General features: G+C 43.2%; 1 protein-coding gene across 2 annotated transcripts in view; it reads left to right on the plus strand.

The window, feature by feature from the left end:
- The first annotated feature begins 287 nt into the window (after nt 1–287).
- PLPPR1 (phospholipid phosphatase related 1) overlaps nt 288–20,963 on the plus strand; it is a 124,090-nt gene continuing 103,414 nt past the window's right edge. For both annotated transcript variants that reach the window (XM_004711069.2, XM_045296607.1), the window contains exon 1: nt 288–391. In XM_004711069.2, coding sequence (XP_004711126.2) covers nt 329–391 — 63 coding nt within the window. In that variant the 5' untranslated portion in view covers nt 288–328. The remainder of the gene's footprint in view (nt 392–20,963) is intronic.

Raw genomic sequence — 20,963 nt, forward strand, 5'->3', positions numbered from 1 at the left:
CAGACAGTTATAATTTTGTTCACTTTCGTATATGTGCAGGGCTAGGGAGGGGGGGTTTCCTTGCCTGGTCAGTTTAGCTTAAGAGTATTTCTAGGTGGGATAGATGGTTTTCTTCTTATTGAAATGACTATTAGTCTGACTAGCCTGTGCTATAGACCACTATTCTGCCTCATTTCTACACAGGCTGCTTACCTAGAGGATAGCTGATTAAAAATAATATTTAAGTACCCAAAGAACATCTCAACACATGGTCCTTATACCTGCTATCCCATTTCTGTTTCAGCGTGGACAGTGTTGGATGGTGCAGCCTTGCTACATGGTGTGAGAAATGGCTGTAGGAAACAACACTCAACGAAGCTATTCCATCATCCCGTGTTTTATATTTGTTGAGGTATGTGTCTTTTGTAGCATTTACAAATGAATCAGAACAATAGTTTTCATACTGAGAACTCGGTCGCTTTGTACAAGTGTTTAATCTTATGGCAGATTGAGAATTAAACTTTGATAATGCACATTGATAAAGAATTAATGAATTATCAAAAGTGTCTCCTAACTGGGAAGCCCTGGGTTGGTAGAGTCATAAACTTTCTCTGGGAGCACAAAACAATGACGAGTTTTATTAACTTTCTCTTATTTTTAGTGGTGATTCAAATTATTAACCATGAAAGAGAGTACAGTATTTTCATTAAATCATGTCCTAAAAATCAATATCATGTTCCAGGAATTCAATAAGCTAGACTGTTAACTGATGGCGTTAGTTCATGGACTTTGCCTTGGAGCATAAATAAAAGGGAAAAGAAAAACCTTCAGGGTTGACTATCTCTGCTGGGTGTTTGACTTTAGTGAGGTACTGAGAGTTTGCATAATAGGCAATTTCTTTTGCACATGAATTATTTTTCTGAGCTGCTCCAATTTGTACCAGCAAACTGTCTCCAACATCTTTTAAACCAAATGTTCTATGTCTTTTTGATAATACTTGTTAGAAAGGAAACAAAAAGAAGCCCGGGTCATGGCCCTGTTGGGCAAGCATTGAACTGACAATCATGAGGTCCTGGGTTCAAACCCACAGCTGCTTCTTGGAGAAAGAGGAGGCTTTCTGTGCCGATAATGATTTATAGTAACTGTGTAGAGAGGGTTTGATATTGATTTGGGAAAGGTAATATTGTTTCTGCCTTCTTAAGTAACTAAAAGAGCTCATCATCCATTTTTCATCGCAAATGCCAGGTTTAAATTGTTACGAAGCCTAGAGGAAAAGTCGGTGTCTGAGCGCCCTGTCTGGGAACTGCCTGGGTAACACCATGGCCCCTGGCCAGGTAGAGCCTGTTCACAGCTTGCGGGTTCTCTGTGACTGAGGAAGGGGCAAGGGTGGTGCCACCGTCCCTGTGAAAGGGACACTTGAATTAAACCACCTCGTAGAGTAGCACAAGTGGACTTTAAGCACCTGTGTTACTTAGACATAGCTTATGAATGAATGAGAAGGTATTGTTACTTTATTTACCTTGAAATTACTTTTGCTATCCATATAATCAGTTGAGTAATTTTGAATAGTTTCCTTTTTGGTTAATATATGCTTGGTTGAATCCTGGAGTTTCATCTTATAGATATCTCCCGATAGTTTATCAGTGGTCCTCAAACTACGGCCCACGGGCCACATGCGGCCCGCCGAGGACATTTATCTGGCCCGCCGGGTGCTTTTGTCCCTTTTATTTTTTTACTTCAAAATAAGATATGTGCAGTGTGCAGGAATTTGTTCATAGTTTTTTTTTTAACTATAGTCCGGCCCTCCAATGGGTCTGAGGGACAGTGAACTGGCCCGCTGTTTAAAACATTTGAGGACCCCTGGTTTAGATGAACAAATATCACTCAATCTTCTGGTGATATTTGTGGATCTGTTTATATTTCACAGCATCAGCAAGAGATCAGAGAGCAGTTGGGATGTTGTTGTTGGGTGCCTTCAAGACAATTCTGATCCATAGCAACACTGTGCACAACAGAACAAAACACCGTGGGGCCCTGTTCCAGCCTCACAATGGTTCTCATGCGGAAGCCCAAGGATACATCTCCTTGAGGGCTTGCCTCCCTTTCACTGCCCCTCTCGTTTACCCAGCATGACGTCCCTCTCCAAGGACTGGTCTCTCCTGACAACATGTCCAAAGTATGTAAGATAAAGACTTGCCCTCCTTGCCTCTAAGGAGCACTCTGGCCTTACTTCTTCCAGCACAGAGTGATTTGCCCTTTGAGCAGTCCATGATACTTTCAGTATTCTTGTCCAGCTTCACAATTCAAACACATTGATTCTTCTTCAGTCTTTCTTATTCAGTGTACAACTTTTACATGCATGACCCCATTGAAAATACCATGGCGTGGGTCAGACACACCTTAATCATCACAGTAATATCCTTGCCTTTCAATATGCTAAGGAGGTCTTGTACAGCAGACTATCTAATGCAATGCATTTTTTCATCCCTTGACTAATGTTTCCTTGAGCAGTGATGGTGGGTCTGAGCAAAACAAAATCCTTGACAACTTCAACCTTATCTGCATTTATCATGATGTTACTATGGTCCAGGTGTGAGGATTTTGGTCTTCATTACATGTAGTCATAATCCGTACTGAAGGCTGCAGTCCTTGATCTTCATCAGCAAGTGCTTCAAGTCCGCCTCACTGTCAGCAAGCAAGGTTGTGTCATCTGCACATCAAAGGTGGCTAACAAGCCTTCCTCCAGTCCTGATGCCACATTTTTCTTCGTATAATCCAGCTTCTCGGATGATGAGCTCAGCGCACAGATTGAATTAGAATGGTGAGAGCTTACCACCCTGACGCACACCTATCCTGATTCTAAACCAGGCAGCCTTCCCTTGTTCCACTTGCACAGCTGCCTCTAGGTCCATGGACAAGGTCTTCATGTGAAGTGTTCTGGAGCCCTCATCCTCCTCACGGTTCTGCATGGTTTCTTTCGATATGGGGAGAAGAGTGTTAATATAAATCAGGGTACACAGAGACACATGCTAAGCTGCATCTCTGATACGGTCAACCGCTGCTTCTCAACCTTCCTAATGCCGCGACCCTTTAATACAGTTCCTTATGTTGTGCTGTCCCCCCATCAACCATAACATTTTTCTCCTTGCTACTTCATCACTGTAATTTTGCTACTGTTATGAATCAGGTGACCCCTGTGAAAGGTTCATTCAGCCTCCAAAGGGGTTGCGACCCACAGGTTGAGAACCGCTGCCAGGTAAACAAAAAACTCCTTGCCCAACAGTAACACATCTTTATTTTATTTTATTTTTTAAAGTTCATTTTAATGGGGCCTCTTACATCTCTTATAACAATCCAGACATCATTTGTATCAAGCATATTTGTACATATGTTGCCATCATTACTTTCTAAACATTTACTTTCTTTTTGAGCCCTTGATATCAGCTCCTCTTTTTACCCTCCCTCTCCTCCCATACTCGTGACCCCTTGATGAATTATAAATTATTATTATTTTCATATCTTACACCAGCTGCTGTCTCCCTTCCCCCACGGTATCTTGCCCCCTCCCCTTTCCCCACCTTCCCTCCCCCTTCCTGGGGTCGCTACTCCCATTTCTGTTCCCCAGGGGTTTATCTGACCTGGATTCCGTGTGTCCTGAGCTCTTATCTGTACCTGTGTACATGCTCCAGCCAATCCCACAGTGAAAGGCAGGGTCATAATGGTGGGGGGTGAGGAAGCCTCAAGGAGCCAGAGGAACATCTTGTGAATAAACACATCTTTCATTTGCTACACGAGGCAAAGGGTAACACCTACAGACAAGAACATCCACTCTTGGGGTATTCCGGACTGTCTGTTGGGCTGCCCACCACGAAGCCGACTGTGTGAGGCCACAAGTCGCTCCGGAGAATGGGGAGGCCGTTTGTTCCCACAGGGTCCGTTCTACTCTGTGAGAATCGATTGGAGGCAGCGAGTTTGGTGTTTTATTATATTGTGGGGTCTAGATACCATTGTTGCTCTGCAATTGTGATGTAGGAAAAGGAACGCTTTTTTCTGCTGCTCGGGGGTAGAGTCAAAGGGTACAGCACGACTTTTGTCACTGTTGAAACCCTTTCTGCCCTGTTATTATTTTTTTTAAGGAAGTGTTTAAAATAATCTGAAGGGAGACTGGGAAGGAAGTTATCCGCCATCATTTTTATCCTCCCAGAAACAATTTTATTCTAAATTTTCTTAAAAATCAAACAGGAACCAAGTCTCAAAGTAAGAGGCTTAATTTATTGCTGGAAGCCAGAGTCTCTGCAGATTTTCTGGCTCTAACGTGTGAACGATGCGCTTGACTGGTGGGGCAGGCACCAAGAGAGATAAATTAGTCCTTCCACAGCCATAACCCGACACTAACATCAAAAGAAGCCTCGAAATCTGGGAGAAGGAAGGCCGTTTATTTTTTTTCATCCTGTGCTATCACTCTTCCTTACACGGAAGTTTAGTCTTCTTAACTGCTAAGCAGTGACTTCCCAGGGTCAGAGAGGAGAAGGAACAAGACAATGTGAAGGATAGAGTAGACATTAGGGTGGGGTTGAATCCTATGGCCGTGCACATCATTTCCATGCACTGTTCACTCATCGAAGTCTTGAGGTGAGCCTACAATGTTCCAGGCACTATCGCAGACAGGAGGAGCTCTGGTGGTGCAGTGGTTACAAGTTGGGCTTCTAACCACATCGGCAGTTCGAAACCACCAGTCACTCCTAGAGAGAAAGACAGGCTTTCTACTCCCATAGGAGATAAAGTCACGGAAATTCACAGGAACAATTCTACCCTGTCCTATGGGGTGACTATGAGTCAGTATGACTGCGGCTGTTAGTTTCTGTTGTCTCTCTCTTCATCTTTTGTTTCTTCAAGGAGCCTCTGTGGCACTGTTGGGGATGGTTCGACTGCTAACCAGAAGGTCAGTGGTTCAAAACCACCAGCCACTCCACAGGAGAGAGATGAGGCTGCCTGCTCTTGTAAAGATCTAGAGCCTTGGAAACCCTGTCTAGGGTCACCATGCGTTGGAATCCACGCAATGGCAAGAGTAAGCTTTTTCTATCCTCCGTCTTTGCTTTCTTCCTTCTTTCCTCCTGTCCTTCTCTCCCTCTCTGTCCATAGTTATGAGACTCTCTGCCCCGTTTCTTGTCCTCTTCCACTCGCCTTCTCCTCCCCCTCTCTGTCTCTCTGCCATTGCAGCAACTCCTTTCATGGTTGAGGATCAACCCAAACCAGAATTTCCCTGAGGGGAAAACACACTTAAACTGACAATAAAGTAAACTCTTTGAGGTCTCCCTTGCTACCTCCACCACCCGCTGCCTCCATCCAATATCAGGTGTATTCTTCCAAAACTCTTAGAACTGAAATCTTCGTTGGACAGATTTTCCTAGAGAGCAGCAGACTCCTCTCAAGACAGTGTCATTGCATTCTTTGCAAAATGATGAGTAACTCAAACAGTCAGGTCTCCTTCAAGCATATTGGTGCTAACAGCAGAATCTAAATGGAGCTTAGCTTCCTCAGCAGGCAGTATTGAGGACCAGGAGTGAGGACGGAAGGAATGCGATTGTTGCTCCATGTACACAGGTGTGATAGCTTGATCATTTCGATGCTTGCTTGTACTGGCAATGTTTACTGCCTAATTTTGACAACTCAGTTTTCTCAGCGGGAGTCTACCAGGTGATTGTTATAAAACCCAGCCTGGAGATAAATCATCTGATAAAGTTCCACTGGAATTTGAGGATCCTGAGTGTCTTTCTCTGGGGGCAGAAGTTAAGGAATTCCACATCATCATTTTTGAACACCCAGCATCATCTCAGTGCCTCCCCTGTTTTATGTGCCTCAGATCTCGAAAGAAAAATGTGGCTTGGCCTTGATTAGGACTTCTTCTCTACCTGGAGACACTTGGATTCAAGAGCTTTGACGGCCTTGTTTAGGAGACTCCGATTGGGACAGTTGTTAAGTCTTTACAGTTAAGTTACATTAAGAATTATTTCTCCTTTAATACTTATGGTTTTACATTTTCCTGATTCCTGCCAAGGACAAGGTGTCAACGTTTTATCCTCGTGTATAAATGGACTAGAACTAGAAGATAGCTAGATGCAAAAAGCCTTGGGTGTGAGTGCTGATCCTGTCATTGACTGTGGCCATGAACTTGGAGGATAACTCTGGGTCTCTGGTGCTTCATCTGGGAATGGAAGCAAAAATATTTTCTTCCTGGACACTTGTGAAAAGTAAGGCAGATTTTAAAATGCGCTCGAGAGTACGTGTCAGGAGTAATATTAATAAACATTAACATAGAAATAATTAAGACAGCAACTCCTACTCAGTATGAAAAACAATACAATGAAATATAGAATACACTCTGACTTTAAAAATCTGACACTAAGAGAGGTCTGTCCCCTGTCTTCTCCAGCTCTGTGATATTGCTGAGCTTAAGAGGCGACCAGTTTTTAGAATTAGGTTCAAACAAAGTAATGGAAAAATATTGGGGCTTTTAAATTATGATGGCAATTGCAATGATCAATGCAAATATCAAAGTACCATCCCATTTATTTTCTTACTTAATCCTAATTTTGATTTTTCTTTATAGTACAGGGGCAAAAAATCCAGTATTTTGATATTTATTGTGTATAGTATTGACATATAAGTATGGGTGTTTAAAAATGAGATATGGTTGTCATCTTCTTGTCCTCCAATGTGGTGTTTCTGTGTAAGAGAAAGGCTTTCTCTGTTTTTCAACCTAAAATGGGGACCCAGGCCGGATGTCTGGGGAGGAAGGTGTTGGTTAAAATATATCCTGAATGAATTGTGGAAACTTCTGCTGAACATGGTTTTAGAATGACCACATATATCACTCTTTCTTGTAACTCAACCCAAACACACACTCTCTATCATAGAGTCCATTCTGACTCACAGGGACCCAGTGACCATAGGACAGGATAAAATTGCCTCCGTGTCCTTCCATGGCTGTAACTGTTGGTCACAGTGGACGGTCTTGTCCTTCTCCTGTGGAGCAGCTAGTGGTTTACAAGTGCTGAGCTGATGCCTGATGGGTTGCAGCCGCACAGAATAACTCTGCCACAGGGACTTCCCTGCATAGAACTTTCTGTTCCACTGTCAACTCTTCTCTTTTTCTCCTAAGCTCTCTCCCCATATGTTCTCATCATATATACTTTTATGATCAATAACTAATATTTACACAAGGGGACCCAGGAAAGCACAGAACTTTTATGGCCAGGTTAAGGACAGCGCTCTCTGAGGCAGAGTTAGTCCATAGGGGGATGAAACCACGTTCTCTGCCTTCACTTTCACAGTGTGTTCACACTGGACTGAGGACCACCTGCTTTGGTATCATAGGCAAGTTTGTTAAAATTCAGATGGCCTAGACCCAACTCAGTTTTTCTTCATCAAAATTGGGAGGAGCCAGAAATAATGCATTCCATTAACCTTTTCGGGTCATTCTTATGCCCAGTAAAGTTTTGAGAATGAAACCATGAACAGAGCTCATTGTACAAATGTGTGCACAACAGTATACAGATGCTGTCAGTACCCAATCCATTTCCCCTTGACTCATCCCAAGAGCCCTTGCCAGCACTTGTGGAATGAGAGTGCCAGCTTCAAAGTCCTCTGCCTGACACTGTGCTTGGCTGAATGAACATGCCTGGCCCACCAAGGTAAGCTGGTCTTAACTGCTAGGGAGTTAAGAGTCCCAGGGGCAGCCCCTCACCCACTGAAGGGCAAGAACTGTTCACCATGGAAGAGTGGATGGTGATGTGTACATCCAGCTGCCTCACTCCTCAGTGGGACAATTATGACGGGAATTTCATATAAGCTCTGAGGGGTCTCTAGCAAGGTAGAATGCTAGTTGTCCACACAACAATAACCCACTCCTCAGTGGACACTCCGTTGACCTCCCTGCTCACATTTCCTTTGCTCACTCCCTCACAATTCCTGGGATCACATCACAGATCAACTACTTGTTCCACTATTGTCTCAGGGCCCACTTTGGGGAAGCCAAACAAACGCAGAGTATACATGAGGAGTAGAAAAACTTTATTCAAACATAATTGGCTCATAAGGTTGGAAGAATGAAGAGCTAAATTTTATTTTTCATGTTGATTACTATCATTGCTAAGTGTGAACTCATCTTTTTATGAAATCTCTTCTGTTCAAATCAGATCATTAATCATCACTAGATGTTAAGTCCTGCAGCTTTTCTCTGAAGAAAAACTTAAGATTTTCAAGAGATATATCTTAATTGTATGTGTACTGCATAGCATTTAGATAAGCTAGAATTTAATTTTCTTTCAATAGCAAATAAAAGAATGGTTAGCCAAAAGATAAGTCATTTTAAAAACTCTTTTTCTTTGGAATTAACTTTTTTTTTCTAATCAGAGTTTCAACTCTTTGTTACTCGATATGTCTTGCTCCACTGACATGTGATTAAATGCATCATTGGCATGACCAGAGACAGCACACAATGTAGCAAATATGTTGCATCCTTATTTCCAGCCCTGAAGGCAAGAAACACGGGATTTGGAGAAATTTTGGGATTTGACCAAATAGTTGTATGACCTTCTTCAGCAAGTTCATTAGAATCACCATTTTAATTTCTTCAGCTGTAAAGTGGTGATAATAATTCCCATTCTAATGGGGTGATTTGAATAGTTTTTCTACTCCTCGTGTATACTCAGCCTTAGCATACAGTTTTTAAGGCCTCGTGGTAGAACTGCACCGGTGAGTTTTGGAGACTGTAACTGTTCACAGAAGTAGAAAGCCCTCTCATTCTCTTATGGAGCGGCTGGTGGCTTCAAACTGCCAACCTTGAAGGTCACAGCCCAACACATAACCACTACACCACCAGGGCTCTTTGAGTCGGTGTCAACTCAATGATAGTGCGTTTGATTTGGTTTGGACCACACAGCGTTGCATACCCAATGAACTCTAGCTCACAAAACAGTTCAGTCCGAACCAGCCAAAATGAAAGAGCCCGTTAGCTCAGGGGTACGCTAAGGTTTCTTCTCACGTGGTCTTATTCCACTTGCACCATTCTGTCTTTTTCATTCCGTGATGTGCCTTGGGCTGAAGGAGGTCTGTGTAACAGGATTGTGCACAGTCATCCCCGACTATGAATCAGCCAAGACTCAATGGCAGTGAATGAGGTAGTCAGATTCAGCGACATGCCAATATTTGGCTGACTTGGACATGGCACGAGCTCGGAGGACAACAGAAACGATGACTCATCTCCCTAATGACGTGCACAGAATTGAACAGTTTCATTTGTTTTCCACTGAAAATTGTGCATTTTAGCAGAACTGAATGAAAGATGCAGCTAAGTTTCATACTTATCAAAGACAACATCTAAGTCGTCAGTAATGTCCAACCTGTTTGAAATAATGATGCCCGTCCTACCCGCTCAGACGCACACCTGGTTGGAGGATCTTCTCCTTTGCCACCGGCCACTCAAGTGTTGTGTGTCAGCCAGGACACACTCCGCCACCTGCTTCCACGTGCAACCAGGACCTGGGTTCTTCGTTTAAGGTGTGCACTGACACTGCTGAGCCCACTGGACTCCATCCTGCCTGAGAGATTTTGCTTGTTTTTCATATTTAAAATAATAATAATAATTAATTAATGTGCATGTTTTTCAAATGCTAAGAGTATAAAATATATCCTCTTAAAAAGACCTTTCTTCCCAGACCTCCACCTCCCTTCACGAGAGGTAGGTACTGGATAGCAATCATTTTTGTCTGTCATTTTCCAGAAATATGTTGTGCATATCTAAGCCTATATGTCTGATTAGCCTGGATTCCTCTGGAGGCAGCACTGAGATAAAGCCCTTTTCTAAGTATATTGCTGGCATGCAAAAGCCTTGGTGGCACAGTGCGTTATGTATTGGACAATACCAATCACAAGGTCAGAAGTTCAAGCCCTCCGCCACTTAGCAGGAGGAAGATGAGGATATAAAGATTTCGCACCTGAGAAGCTCACAGGGGGCAGGTCTACTCTACCCTCTGTGCCTCTATGGCAATCCATTCAAGGGTCAGTGAGGGTGGATGTCTGGCATGTGATCCCAGGGAGGGGGTTGGCAAATGGGCAGTAAAATGGGAAAGGAGAAAAAGTCAAGACTCAAAACTCACGACCATCACGTCAATTCTGACGCAGAGTGAACTTACAGACAAGACAGGAATGCTAAATTGTTTAGCCATCACCATAAGCGATTGGTGCTGGCGATTGTGAAGAACCTCTTAAAATGTTATCTCTGAAGTGTCCTCTGGAGAATAAAAGGGGAAGCCTTGACCCATTGGTTCATGTCCTGCACTGATCAAGGGTGGCCTCTCTAGTCGTCATTCCCCTACGTTTCCGGGATTCAGGTGCACGAGTGTTGAGTGAGTTCTTGTGGGCATCTCAGAGCATCTGTGGGGCAGGAAGCAGATGGTGCACCGCAGAGGCCTGAAGGCAGGAGCTGTCAGTTGGCACCTGTGTGAACCTGGCGAAAGCCTGTAAAGAACCGGTCACAGCAGTAGGGGCTGGAGTGACGGGGTGGGTGGTGCTCTCTGTATTGACATGGGCACCAGCAGTCTCCTGTACATGTGTGCATCGAAATTTCACTACAAACATCTGCCTTAGAGAATTGTCATGCTGAGATGGATGCATGCCTGGGTATAAAATTCTGCATTTACTTGTGAGAATCCTCCATTAGTGAATGTGGTTTCATTGCTTCTCTCCCTACCTTCCTCCTAAAGCCCTGTCTTCTCATCATACATCCATTGTTAGATGTGTAGAGAAGGTGTCTCCTCCCTCCTAGTCTCCTCCTTTTGGGGGCGGGGACACTCTTGGTTTCGTATTCCCATCCCTGGATGCCTACTACAGAATGATGATACATGCTTGATACATAGAATACATGCTTGTTTTAGGTTGATGTCTCCACGGAAAGAAACAACAACTCGGAGACAGGAATTTGCAAATCGTTTCTGAGGGCGGTCATTCCAGTCAGAACAGGAAAGGACGCCAGCAAAGAAAGGGATTTAACACAGGTGGATTCAAGAACAGAACTGGGCTCACTACCTGCTGGCATCTTCTGAGAAACTGTCTCCATTGGGCCCAGAGTCAACCCACCCGAGGGCATACTCATCCAGGCAGTAGCGCATCAAATTAGAGATCGCCTCTCAGGGGCATTTTGGTCAGCCCTGCATGCAGCCAGCATGCCTCAGAAAGCCCTCCGGCAGAAAGTCACTCTGGTAAGAAAACAGTGAGCACCAAGGGACTCTGGGCAGGGCACAGACTGCCTCTGCTGTAATGCTCAATCAACTCAGTGTGCAGAATTGAATCCATTTGCCCAGAGCTATAAGAAATGCCAAATGACCCTCAGCCCTCAAACCCTTGATTTTCACTTACTTCCTGCAGATAAATGTTTTCAACTGTATCAACTCTGTCAGGACTGAGTGATTTGGAAGCATACCACCTCTAAAGGCAGCAGCAAAGCGCATTGTTAAATATAACCCCTTCGCACCATGAGTATGTCTTCCATACATAGGATGCATTACAGATGGGCAAACAAAGTGCCCTTTTCCGTTTAACCAAGCCGTTTGGCGTCTCAGCAGAGATTCTAAGGGAAAAAAGATAGTATCTTCCTGTGGAAACATTGTGAGGCTAAAATCAGGGGCTCTCGAGTTTTCATCTTAATGCTTGCGTGACCTTGTAGATGTGTGGCCGCATAGAAATCATTGGAAACTGTCTAAGACTCAGTTTGCTCATATGTAAAATGTACGGTTGAGTTCTAAGGTTACTTCCATATTCTAACCCAATCATCCTATGAAATAATGCAATGGGATCTGTATCTTTGTGGATCCAGTAGGGCTTGGGGAAAAATATAGACTTCAACCTATATGTAAATACACCTTCCTTTTTCTGTCCATATGTATATGTATCTATCTATTCTAGACGGATGATTTTGCGTTTACTCCGGAAATGAGAGAATGGATGTCTTATGGCCTTAAGGACATGTTCCTTGTATTTAAGCAAATGGTATTTCCCTCACTTCCGAATCAGAATGCATTCTTCACATGGGGACCAGCAGGGAAAGAGTCTGACAATGAGTATCTCTTTGTTTGTCTTCCAACGGAGGAGGTAAAGTGGTCTATTGAGATGGCGATCGTTGAAAGATGGTGTGAGCTGATAGCTTCTTCAGGGGACACCAGTTCTTCTTACTGCCTCACTCATTTCCAGGAGCTCGAAGGAGTCCTGGTAGCATAGTGGTTTGTGCGTGGGGCTATTAACCACAAAGTCAGCAGTTCGAGTACACCAGCGGGGGACACTGTGTTGGGGCCTTTGAAAAGGATTCCATTTCTCTGACTATTAAAAGCAAAGCAAAAACATAAACTATGTTTGCTTATTTAACCTAAGTGGTAAAGTCAGTTTACTACATTAAGTTAGTTGTGTATACTGGGTAGTGGCAATCCAAGCCCTCTGGCTAATGGATGTTCCAAAGTAGGAGAAAAACACATGGGTGAGGACTGCTTTCTCATCCACAGGAAAAGTCAGTGGGCTTGAGAGGCAGTGCCTGAGATTTGTTGTTTGGGGCCATGGATGCACTTGGCGCCTCATTTCCCTTCTTTGTTTATGTTTATTAAGTCTCGGGTAATTTCCTTTGATCGTGACAAATGGGACAACTTGAAGAGGGCTGTCATCTCAGGGACGAACCTGTGACCCCCATATGCTTGGTCAGTATTTCACCTCACCAAAATTCGTTAGATACGTACTCATCCAGGTCTTTCTTTGCACAAGGCCCTGCGCCAGGCACTGATGGATGCCAAATTGAAACCCCTCCATAAAGGTCATAGAAGTGCCCTGTCCTTCAGCACTGTGTAAAAGACACAGGCTCTGACAAAAATAAGTTTTGCTAAAGAAAGTGGTGTTTCCCTCAGGTGTTTAGTTCAAGTACTGAAATAAGCCTCCCTATAATTTTCAGGAAAGTTATCTGCTGGGTCTCCGCACGGAGTGCCCACTGGTGGTCTGAGAGGTGAGAGGGTAAAACAGTCACCGAGTAGTGGGATGGAGGAACGGTGTGTCTGCAGATCACAACACTATCCAGAGAGGTCCAAACGTTCTTGGAAATATCCCATTATCTTTTCATCCGTTTTCCATAAATTTTTCTGAAACGCCCTCATCTGTTCCTAGAGATTCTGGCAAATGTGTAAATTATAGTCTTAAATGCCAACAGGTTAATGGTATCATAATTACATTTTGAAAATGATGAGGTTGAATGATTTAAAACTATTGACCTATAATGACATAAAAAGGCTTTTCTTTTAAAATTAGAACTTTGTTTTTGTTTTTTTAATAAAACAAAAAGGACTGTCTGCAAATGTCTGGCTCCACTGTGTGGAAGCTATTCAGTGAATCGGGCTTGCCTCCAACATACAAGCATATATACTCAGTAACTACATACAATTTCATACGTACCAGCCACACCTTGAGACTGAGTTCACTTTGAGTACCACACTCATCAAAGAATTCTAAAGGAAGTGTATTTAAAGATGTTCTGTAAAATGCCTGCTGCTTGGATGTGTTAACCTCAAACTCGATTTTCTTCACTCCGCAGTCTGAGAGTCCTTCTGAATTGTCTGCTTTCTTCTCTCTCCTCAGATCCCTTTTTTATTCTGTACTTTTGTGCAGCAAGCACTTTCCCCCGGTTCTCATCCTCTGCAGCCAGGGTGGTTGGAAGGGGTAAGAGTTGGGAGTGAAGAAAAGAGTAGGTTTAAAGTTGGATCCTTTGACGACTCTCTTCTTGAAAGGCTTTGGAGATAAAAATTGAGTCAGCACTTGGTGATAATGCCCAGGCTTTTCTGCTAAAATATTATGTTTGACTGTACCACGTAGAATAATTATGTTTTCCATGAAGTGGCCACCGATACCTGGAGGGACCCTTTCCTCTGGGAACTCGGAACTGTCCGAGGAACCTGCCAGGGTAGAAGAGCCCAGCATCACCAAACCTGCAGAGCCTCAGAAACTGAGAGGACCGCGCGAAAGCATAGAGTCATCACCGGAGCCAGACCACTCCATTGTCTACCAAGGACCCACAATGAGCGTACAATCCCCACCCTCTTAGAGCTCCTCCAAGAAGGGCCTCGTCACCCTCCTTCGGCCTTAGGTGGGAACATAGGCATGCAATAAGCCTGTGTGTACAGTGCCACTTTTCCTACGTGGTTACTTGCATGATCCTGATTATTCCTCAGGTTGTACTTGTTGTGATCTGTAGTTAACTTAATTTTTTCATTTGCTTGCACTTTGTGCGTGCTCCGCTCGCTGGTCTGTAAACTATAAGATAATATTGGTTCAGTGACTGAATAGATAAGTGCTTTTAAAAATCCAAATGTTCAGCCACCTTTGTCCTTCACTCCCTGGTCCTTGCTCCTCTTGTAAGAAGAAGACAGAGGAGGGACTAGAAGCATTAAGACCAAAATGGTCTACAGGATGATGCCAAGGGCTTCCCTTTATTCATTCATTGTATCTGGCTTTAAAAAAAATTAAGCAAAAATGTTACCAAACCCTGTAGCTCTTTGGTTCAGTTTTGCTCAAAGCCGGGGTGGTTTTGACAGTCTTGCTGCTCTGATCAATTGAACAGAATGCTCTCTTTCTTTGCGCCTACCTGGGTTTGCAGAAAGTTGTCCCAGAGGTCAGAGATGGGATTGGCTGTGAAGAAAAGGTAGGGGTGGCTGTGAGGAATTGGACCCTCGCTTCTATGTCTTAGGCATTGGACACTACCACTCACTATGGATGATAAATTCATCACTAATAAATTATATTTCATCATGTGATCAAAGTCAATCCTGGCTAGAAATTTGATCAACCTAGCCAGTAAGAAGAGCAAGTGTTCTGAACCAATAAGAGCATTTGAAAATAGAAGGAGTGGTTATCAATGGGAAAGGGGGATGGGGGAAACAAATACATATCCAGGTGGAAATGGATAACCAAGGGAACAAAACAGGAGAATGACTTCCTAGAGTCCAAGGAGAAGTCCCAAATGGAAGACTAGAGATCCTGTCCTGCTTATAAATGTGTTCTGTTAGATTAACAGAGTGCTTAAATAGTTGGACAGCTTGGCATAAACACCCAGAGCTGGGGCACTCTTGAACAACTGGAAGCTCTTAAAACATGAGGCTCATATTTTTGAAGGGCAATAGTCTCCTGAGGCTGGAGAGTAAGCTCAGTCTTTCAACATTGTTTTGCTGATTAACCAACCCCCAGACTACCTGCTCTGTTATGTTCTCCCATTTCACTCATATCCCCTGGTCCCTGTGAAATTTCCATCCGGTGGGGGGGGTGGGGGTGGGTATTCCGTTCCTAGGGCTGCTGTAACAGAATACTACAAACCAGGTCGCTTATTAGAAACCAAAATGATCTGCAGAATAGATGTTGGATTTTTACAGTAGTGGGTTTGTGGGACGTTACATTGAGACTATGGAAGTGAATAGTCATTCATGACTTTCCTGACTCTGCTGGCAAGAATCAAAGTGCACAGTTATTAGGAATTTCCAGGAGACACACATATGGAGACTACCCTTGAACCTGGAGCATTTGTCAGTGGTTTGCAATTTCCTAGTGGCTGATCATGGTGGTGTGTGACGGGATTTTTATTCCCTTGCATGTGTTCCTTTGTCAGCACCTTTCATGTTACTCAATTTGTGTTCATCTCTCTGTAAACACTTTTACCTCTTTTGGACATTATGTGTATTCTTTAATCTTTATAACTCAACCTTCATTTGTTCCAAATGGCTAAATATCCCTCTACTGGAAAATTTGCTTAGTCTCAGTAAATGTGTGTCTGTTACTAGTTCAGATTAGTTTTGTTAAATCACTGAATATAATACCCTCGGGGTAGAATAAATTAATACATTTGAAAAGGTAATTCCACTAAGTATTTTTTTTTCCTACAGCAGTCAGAAAAAGAAAATAGAAAATGTCTAATGAAGCCTTTGGAGTGGTTTTCTATCAGACCCACACAGATTCTAATTAGTTGTAACGTGTAATGCGTTCACATTCATATTTATCAAGATCTCCCTGGCCACCATCAACTTCTTAACTGTTCCCCTTCGAGCAGGATAAACGAAGAGATAAACAAAACTTGGACATGCTATATAACCTCCTATGGAGAAAGAGGGAAGGCAGAGAGATATGAGGGAAGGCAGAGAGAGATTGATTAATTTTCGTTGATTCATTGATTCGCAGGAATGCCTTCCATGATTTTGAGATCTGGCAAGTGCAAAGTCTACAGGGCGACGGGGCCTATTGGAACCCAAGAAAGAGCTGATGCTGCAGCCTTGAGTCTGAATGTTGTTGTTTGTTGGTAGCATTGAGTTGGTTCCAACTCAGACAACACAGTGAAGCGCTGCCTTGGCTTTGGGCCATCCCCACAATTGTCCTTATGTTAGAGCCAGTCACTGCAGCCAAGGTGTCAATCCATCTTGTCAAGGGCCTCCTCCTCTTCATCGCCCCTCCAGCCAAGCAGGATGCCCTTCTTTGGGCATTGGCCTCTCCTGACATGTCCAAAGTTCATGAGACCAAGTCGCACAATCCTGATCTCTAAGAAGCATTCTGGCTGTACTGCTTCCCAGACAGGTGTGTTTGATTTTTCGACAGTCCATTCAGTATCCTTTATCAGCACCATAATTCAAATGCATGCATTCCTCTGCAGTCTTATTCAGTAGCCAACTTTCGCGTGCATCTGAGGCCATTGAAAAGACCATGGCTTGAGTCAGGTACACCTAAGACTCAGTGAAACAGACTTGCTTTTCAACACTTTCAAGAGGTCTGTGCAACCGATTTACCCAATGCAACTCATACTGAAGGCCGCAGCCCTTGATCTTCATCAGCAAGCCCTCCAGGTCCTCACTTTCAGCAAGCAAGGTCGTGTTCCTTGCGTATTGCTGGAAGGTTAATAAACCTTCCTCCAATGATGCTACATGATTTTCACACAATCCAGTTTATCTCATTATTTGCTGAGCATAAAGATTGAACAAGTATGGTGAGAGGATCCAACCCTGATGCACATGTTTCCCGATTTTAGGGCAAAATGGCCGGAAGTCTATATGACAGTCTAGAGGCAGAATTCCTTCTTTTCTCAGAAACTGCAGTGTTTGCTCTTAAGCCTTCAAGTGCTTGGGTGAGGCGTGTGGCTAAGCCCCTTTCCTTAAAGTCAACTGATTGTATGTATATGTTTATCATATCTGTAGAATACCTTGAAACATCTACACTAGTGTTTGATAAACAAGTGAGCACCATAACCTAGCCAACATGGCACATCCAATAAACCATCTCAACTCACTAATAAACATCACAACTCCCACTCAATACATAACATGGATTATAGTGGGTAGGAAAGAGCCTGCTATCAGAGATAGGAATGAAGTGAAAGAATCAGACTTTTCAAAGGGCGACCCCCAAACCAAACAGAAACTTTCCTGGAAATGCAAATTCTCAACCTCCCACCTAGCCCTGGATCAGATATTCTAGAGCTTCCTTGATCTACACTTTAAAACCTTCCAGGGGAATCTACCTTCCAAGTTTGAAAACTCTAGTGCTCTTTCATTTTAGTCAATGTGTGTTTATCTCTCTGTAAACGTTCTTGCCTCTTGGACATGATATCTATTTTGTAATCTTTCTATCTCAACCTTCGTTTGTTCCAAAGTTCTAAGAATCTCTCTCCTGGAAAATGGGCTTAGTCTCAGCAAATGTGCCTGTTCTACCGACAGAAAGCACACTATTTCTCCACAAAGATTCTTTCGTAACCAAATAAACAAGCCAGGGCACATGAGCCCTGGGACTCCACAGACAGGCTTTTGCTTCTGTGAGCTGTCTGGCCAGCAGGCATGTGAGCTAGGAAGCTGCTTCAGCACAGACACCTGGTAGACACGACCAACCCTGAGGCAATTGTGGGATGAATGGAGCATCTCCTTTCCTTGTCTCTCCTTTTAGGGACCTTTGTCAGATTTCCTGAGGTGCTTTTAACCCATCTCCACCCCCACAGCCCTGTAATCTGTCCTTGTCCCCTGCCCACTGTCCATTACGTTATGCTGAACCCATTCACACGCAAAGACTGAGCGTTGGTATCGGCTGTGAAGATGTACAGGGTAAAACTTGCTAATTGCTATTTTGAAGAGTTGACAGTGCATTTTTTTTTTGCAAGCCCACATATTTTATTTTCACATCTGATAATTTGAAGGAATCTGACCATCCCACCTTTGTTCTTTTATTTAGCTATTGACATAGTCATTCGAAGCAATTACCACAAATGTGGGTTGTTTCTCTGGTTTTACAAATAGCACATCGGCTAGCTTCTGGATCACAGCCTTGCTGATCTAATCATTTGCTCTGCCTTCAAGATTGACAGGGATTCCTGTAGCCATTTTAATTGTGCACTGACTATTAACCACAGATACGCTCAGGAAGAATGGTGCTGTGGGAGTTTAGAATGAGCCGTGCTTCCTGGAAGTATACTGATTCATTTCATACCCGCTTAAGTTGCCTTTCGAGGTGTTTTTTTTTAATGTTCTAAACCAAAATACTGCAATATATCTGTTGTGTCCCAATACTTGTTTTAAGTTATTATCCGGTATCCTTTTCTAACAAATAAAATCAGAGTTTAGAATTGCAATATAACAGACAGCGGTTTTCTGCCACAAGTCAATGTACCTTGGGCCTCAGGTTACTGAGGTGTGAACTGTAAGCACCTGCCGGAGTTGATGGGATTGTGTTACTTCTTTAGAACACTCTAGGGCCCAGCTGGAAGAAAAGAATTTGGACAGCCCACTCAAACCAAACTCATTGCCATTGGGTGGATTCCAACTGACAGCAAACCTATAGGACAGAGTAGAGTGCCCTGTGTGTTTCCACTGGGACCACAGAGTGTTTGTGGGAAATAACCAGTGTTTCAAAACAGACAGGGAACATAGGTCTGTCCGTCTCCACCCCCACCCTGCTCTCCTGGGCCCTCTTTTCAGGGATCACTTGGATTGACCTCTTTTTCATTGTCATGCGTTTTTTTTTTTTTTAATATAAAGGCTCCTTACTTGCCCATTTTGTTTGCTAAACTGGACATTGCATCAAACGAACACAGATAAGATCAATGATCAATAAACAGAACATTTATTTCAGTAAGTACCCCAAAATACATCACATATTTTTAGTAAATCATTTTTACCTGAAGTGTGATTTCAGCACTCAAAAATAGACATAACCCTTCAAATATGCTAATTAGAATTTTATTAAATTTAAAGTAAGTGATGTGTTTAACATTATATGGACTGTAGAATTTCAAGGCTGTTATTAAACATGAAGTGTGCAAAACCTTATAAAATGTAGAAGCAGAAATTACCTCACTGGTATTTATCAATGTCAGCTGTATAAAGTAACAGGCATGGTGTAGCCATGGTCACAGTCCTCTTTCCTGTCCCTTGCCCAGAGTAATTGCAGCAAGACCTACGGCTAGCTAAACCTTGGGGGATATGTTTTCATATGTTGTATATAGATGATACTTATCAATCCCTACCTAATATTGTCTGGGTTTCAAGGCAAATTCTCACCATCACTCCATTGCCAATTAGATTCTAAGTCCCAGCTCTGTATTTAAAAGACAAACATGCTTTGAAAAAGCAGAGGGTGAGTTAGGTTAGTTCTAAGCACCTTAAGTGCAGACTTTTGTTTCCATGTCAGCCACAAAGGGTTAAATATTGAAAGGAGGCAGGTATGATCGTTTACATTAAGTAATTTATTAGTATTTTCTCTCTTCCCGCAAACTTCTACAACTCTTTGTAGAGAGAGGACCAGAAATGTGGGTCCATATGAGGGATGTGTTTGTCTACACTTTTACTCTGTAAAAGCGGCACGTAGTTTTGCCAGCTTGTCTTCCCTGCGAGGCCTCTAGGAATATCTGTAAAGAGAGATGAGGTGACAAAACAGATCCTGTTGGAATGGGGCTCGGGGATTGCTGCCACTCAAGCACTAAGGATCAGGTCAGAAATATTTGTGTTCCAGTCCATTCAAGAATCAATCACGCTCTTCTGCAGGGATGCTGGGGGGAATGACCGTTTGACCTGCAACAGAGGCATCTGTTACCCTTGATGGCTTGTGAGGAGCTCCTTGTGCTTCAAGGAGCTTAAGCACATCGCTGCACGGCCAACGTCTCCTACCCTGTCTGGCACCGCTAGCACTTTGTCAGACCATGAGAAGTGTTTAGCAGTCTGTTGTCTGTGCATGTGCAGTGTAGGTGTGTTTACTATACACACCTCTGCGCACAAACATTCTCTTTGTAAGATTAAATGTATGGTAGTCACTGCTTTTAAATGGAACTCTCTAGCATTGCCTTTCCATATGATCACGATGAGTTGTTGCTATTCTTAACTAAAATGATAAGCATTTTAAGTGAAAAACATTTTACTTAAGAAGTTGTCATTCGAGAGAAGAGCCAGCAACCTGAGCGCGGTGCCTCCTCCCCGAGACTCTTTGAACGTCTTCAGCTCAAAGCAAGGGCCAACCTGACTTCAGCTCTCCCGAGATGGCCAAGCAGCCAAACGACGACCTGGAGAAAATTGAGAACAAAGCAGAATTCACCGTAGACCTGCTTTCCAGTTACCTGCAAGCTTTCAAGAAAGCCCTGGCCCTGGTCATGCCGGTGCAAGAGCAGACCAACAAAGAAACCAGCAGCAAGAAAAAGCCCCAGTGATGACTCTAAACAAATCTGAAAATAATGGAAGTTTCCCACAAACTTTTTGAAGCCCCCTTGTATATCTATCTCAGAACTTTTGCCTGTTCAGGTATTTACAGGTTTAAGCCTTATTGACAGCAATTACAAGAATCTGTTTGCAAGCTAACATTCCATGATCCTTGTAGTTTTCCCATCACCCCTACCCCCCACCCCCCACTTTGCATACTCACCCTAGTAACCACTAATAAATGTTGATATC

This window comes from Echinops telfairi, unplaced genomic scaffold (genome assembly GCF_000313985.2).
Source record: "Echinops telfairi isolate 266 unplaced genomic scaffold, ASM31398v2 ScPeMD7_7410;HRSCAF=8448, whole genome shotgun sequence".
Classification (NCBI taxonomy): domain Eukaryota; kingdom Metazoa; phylum Chordata; class Mammalia; order Afrosoricida; family Tenrecidae; genus Echinops; species Echinops telfairi.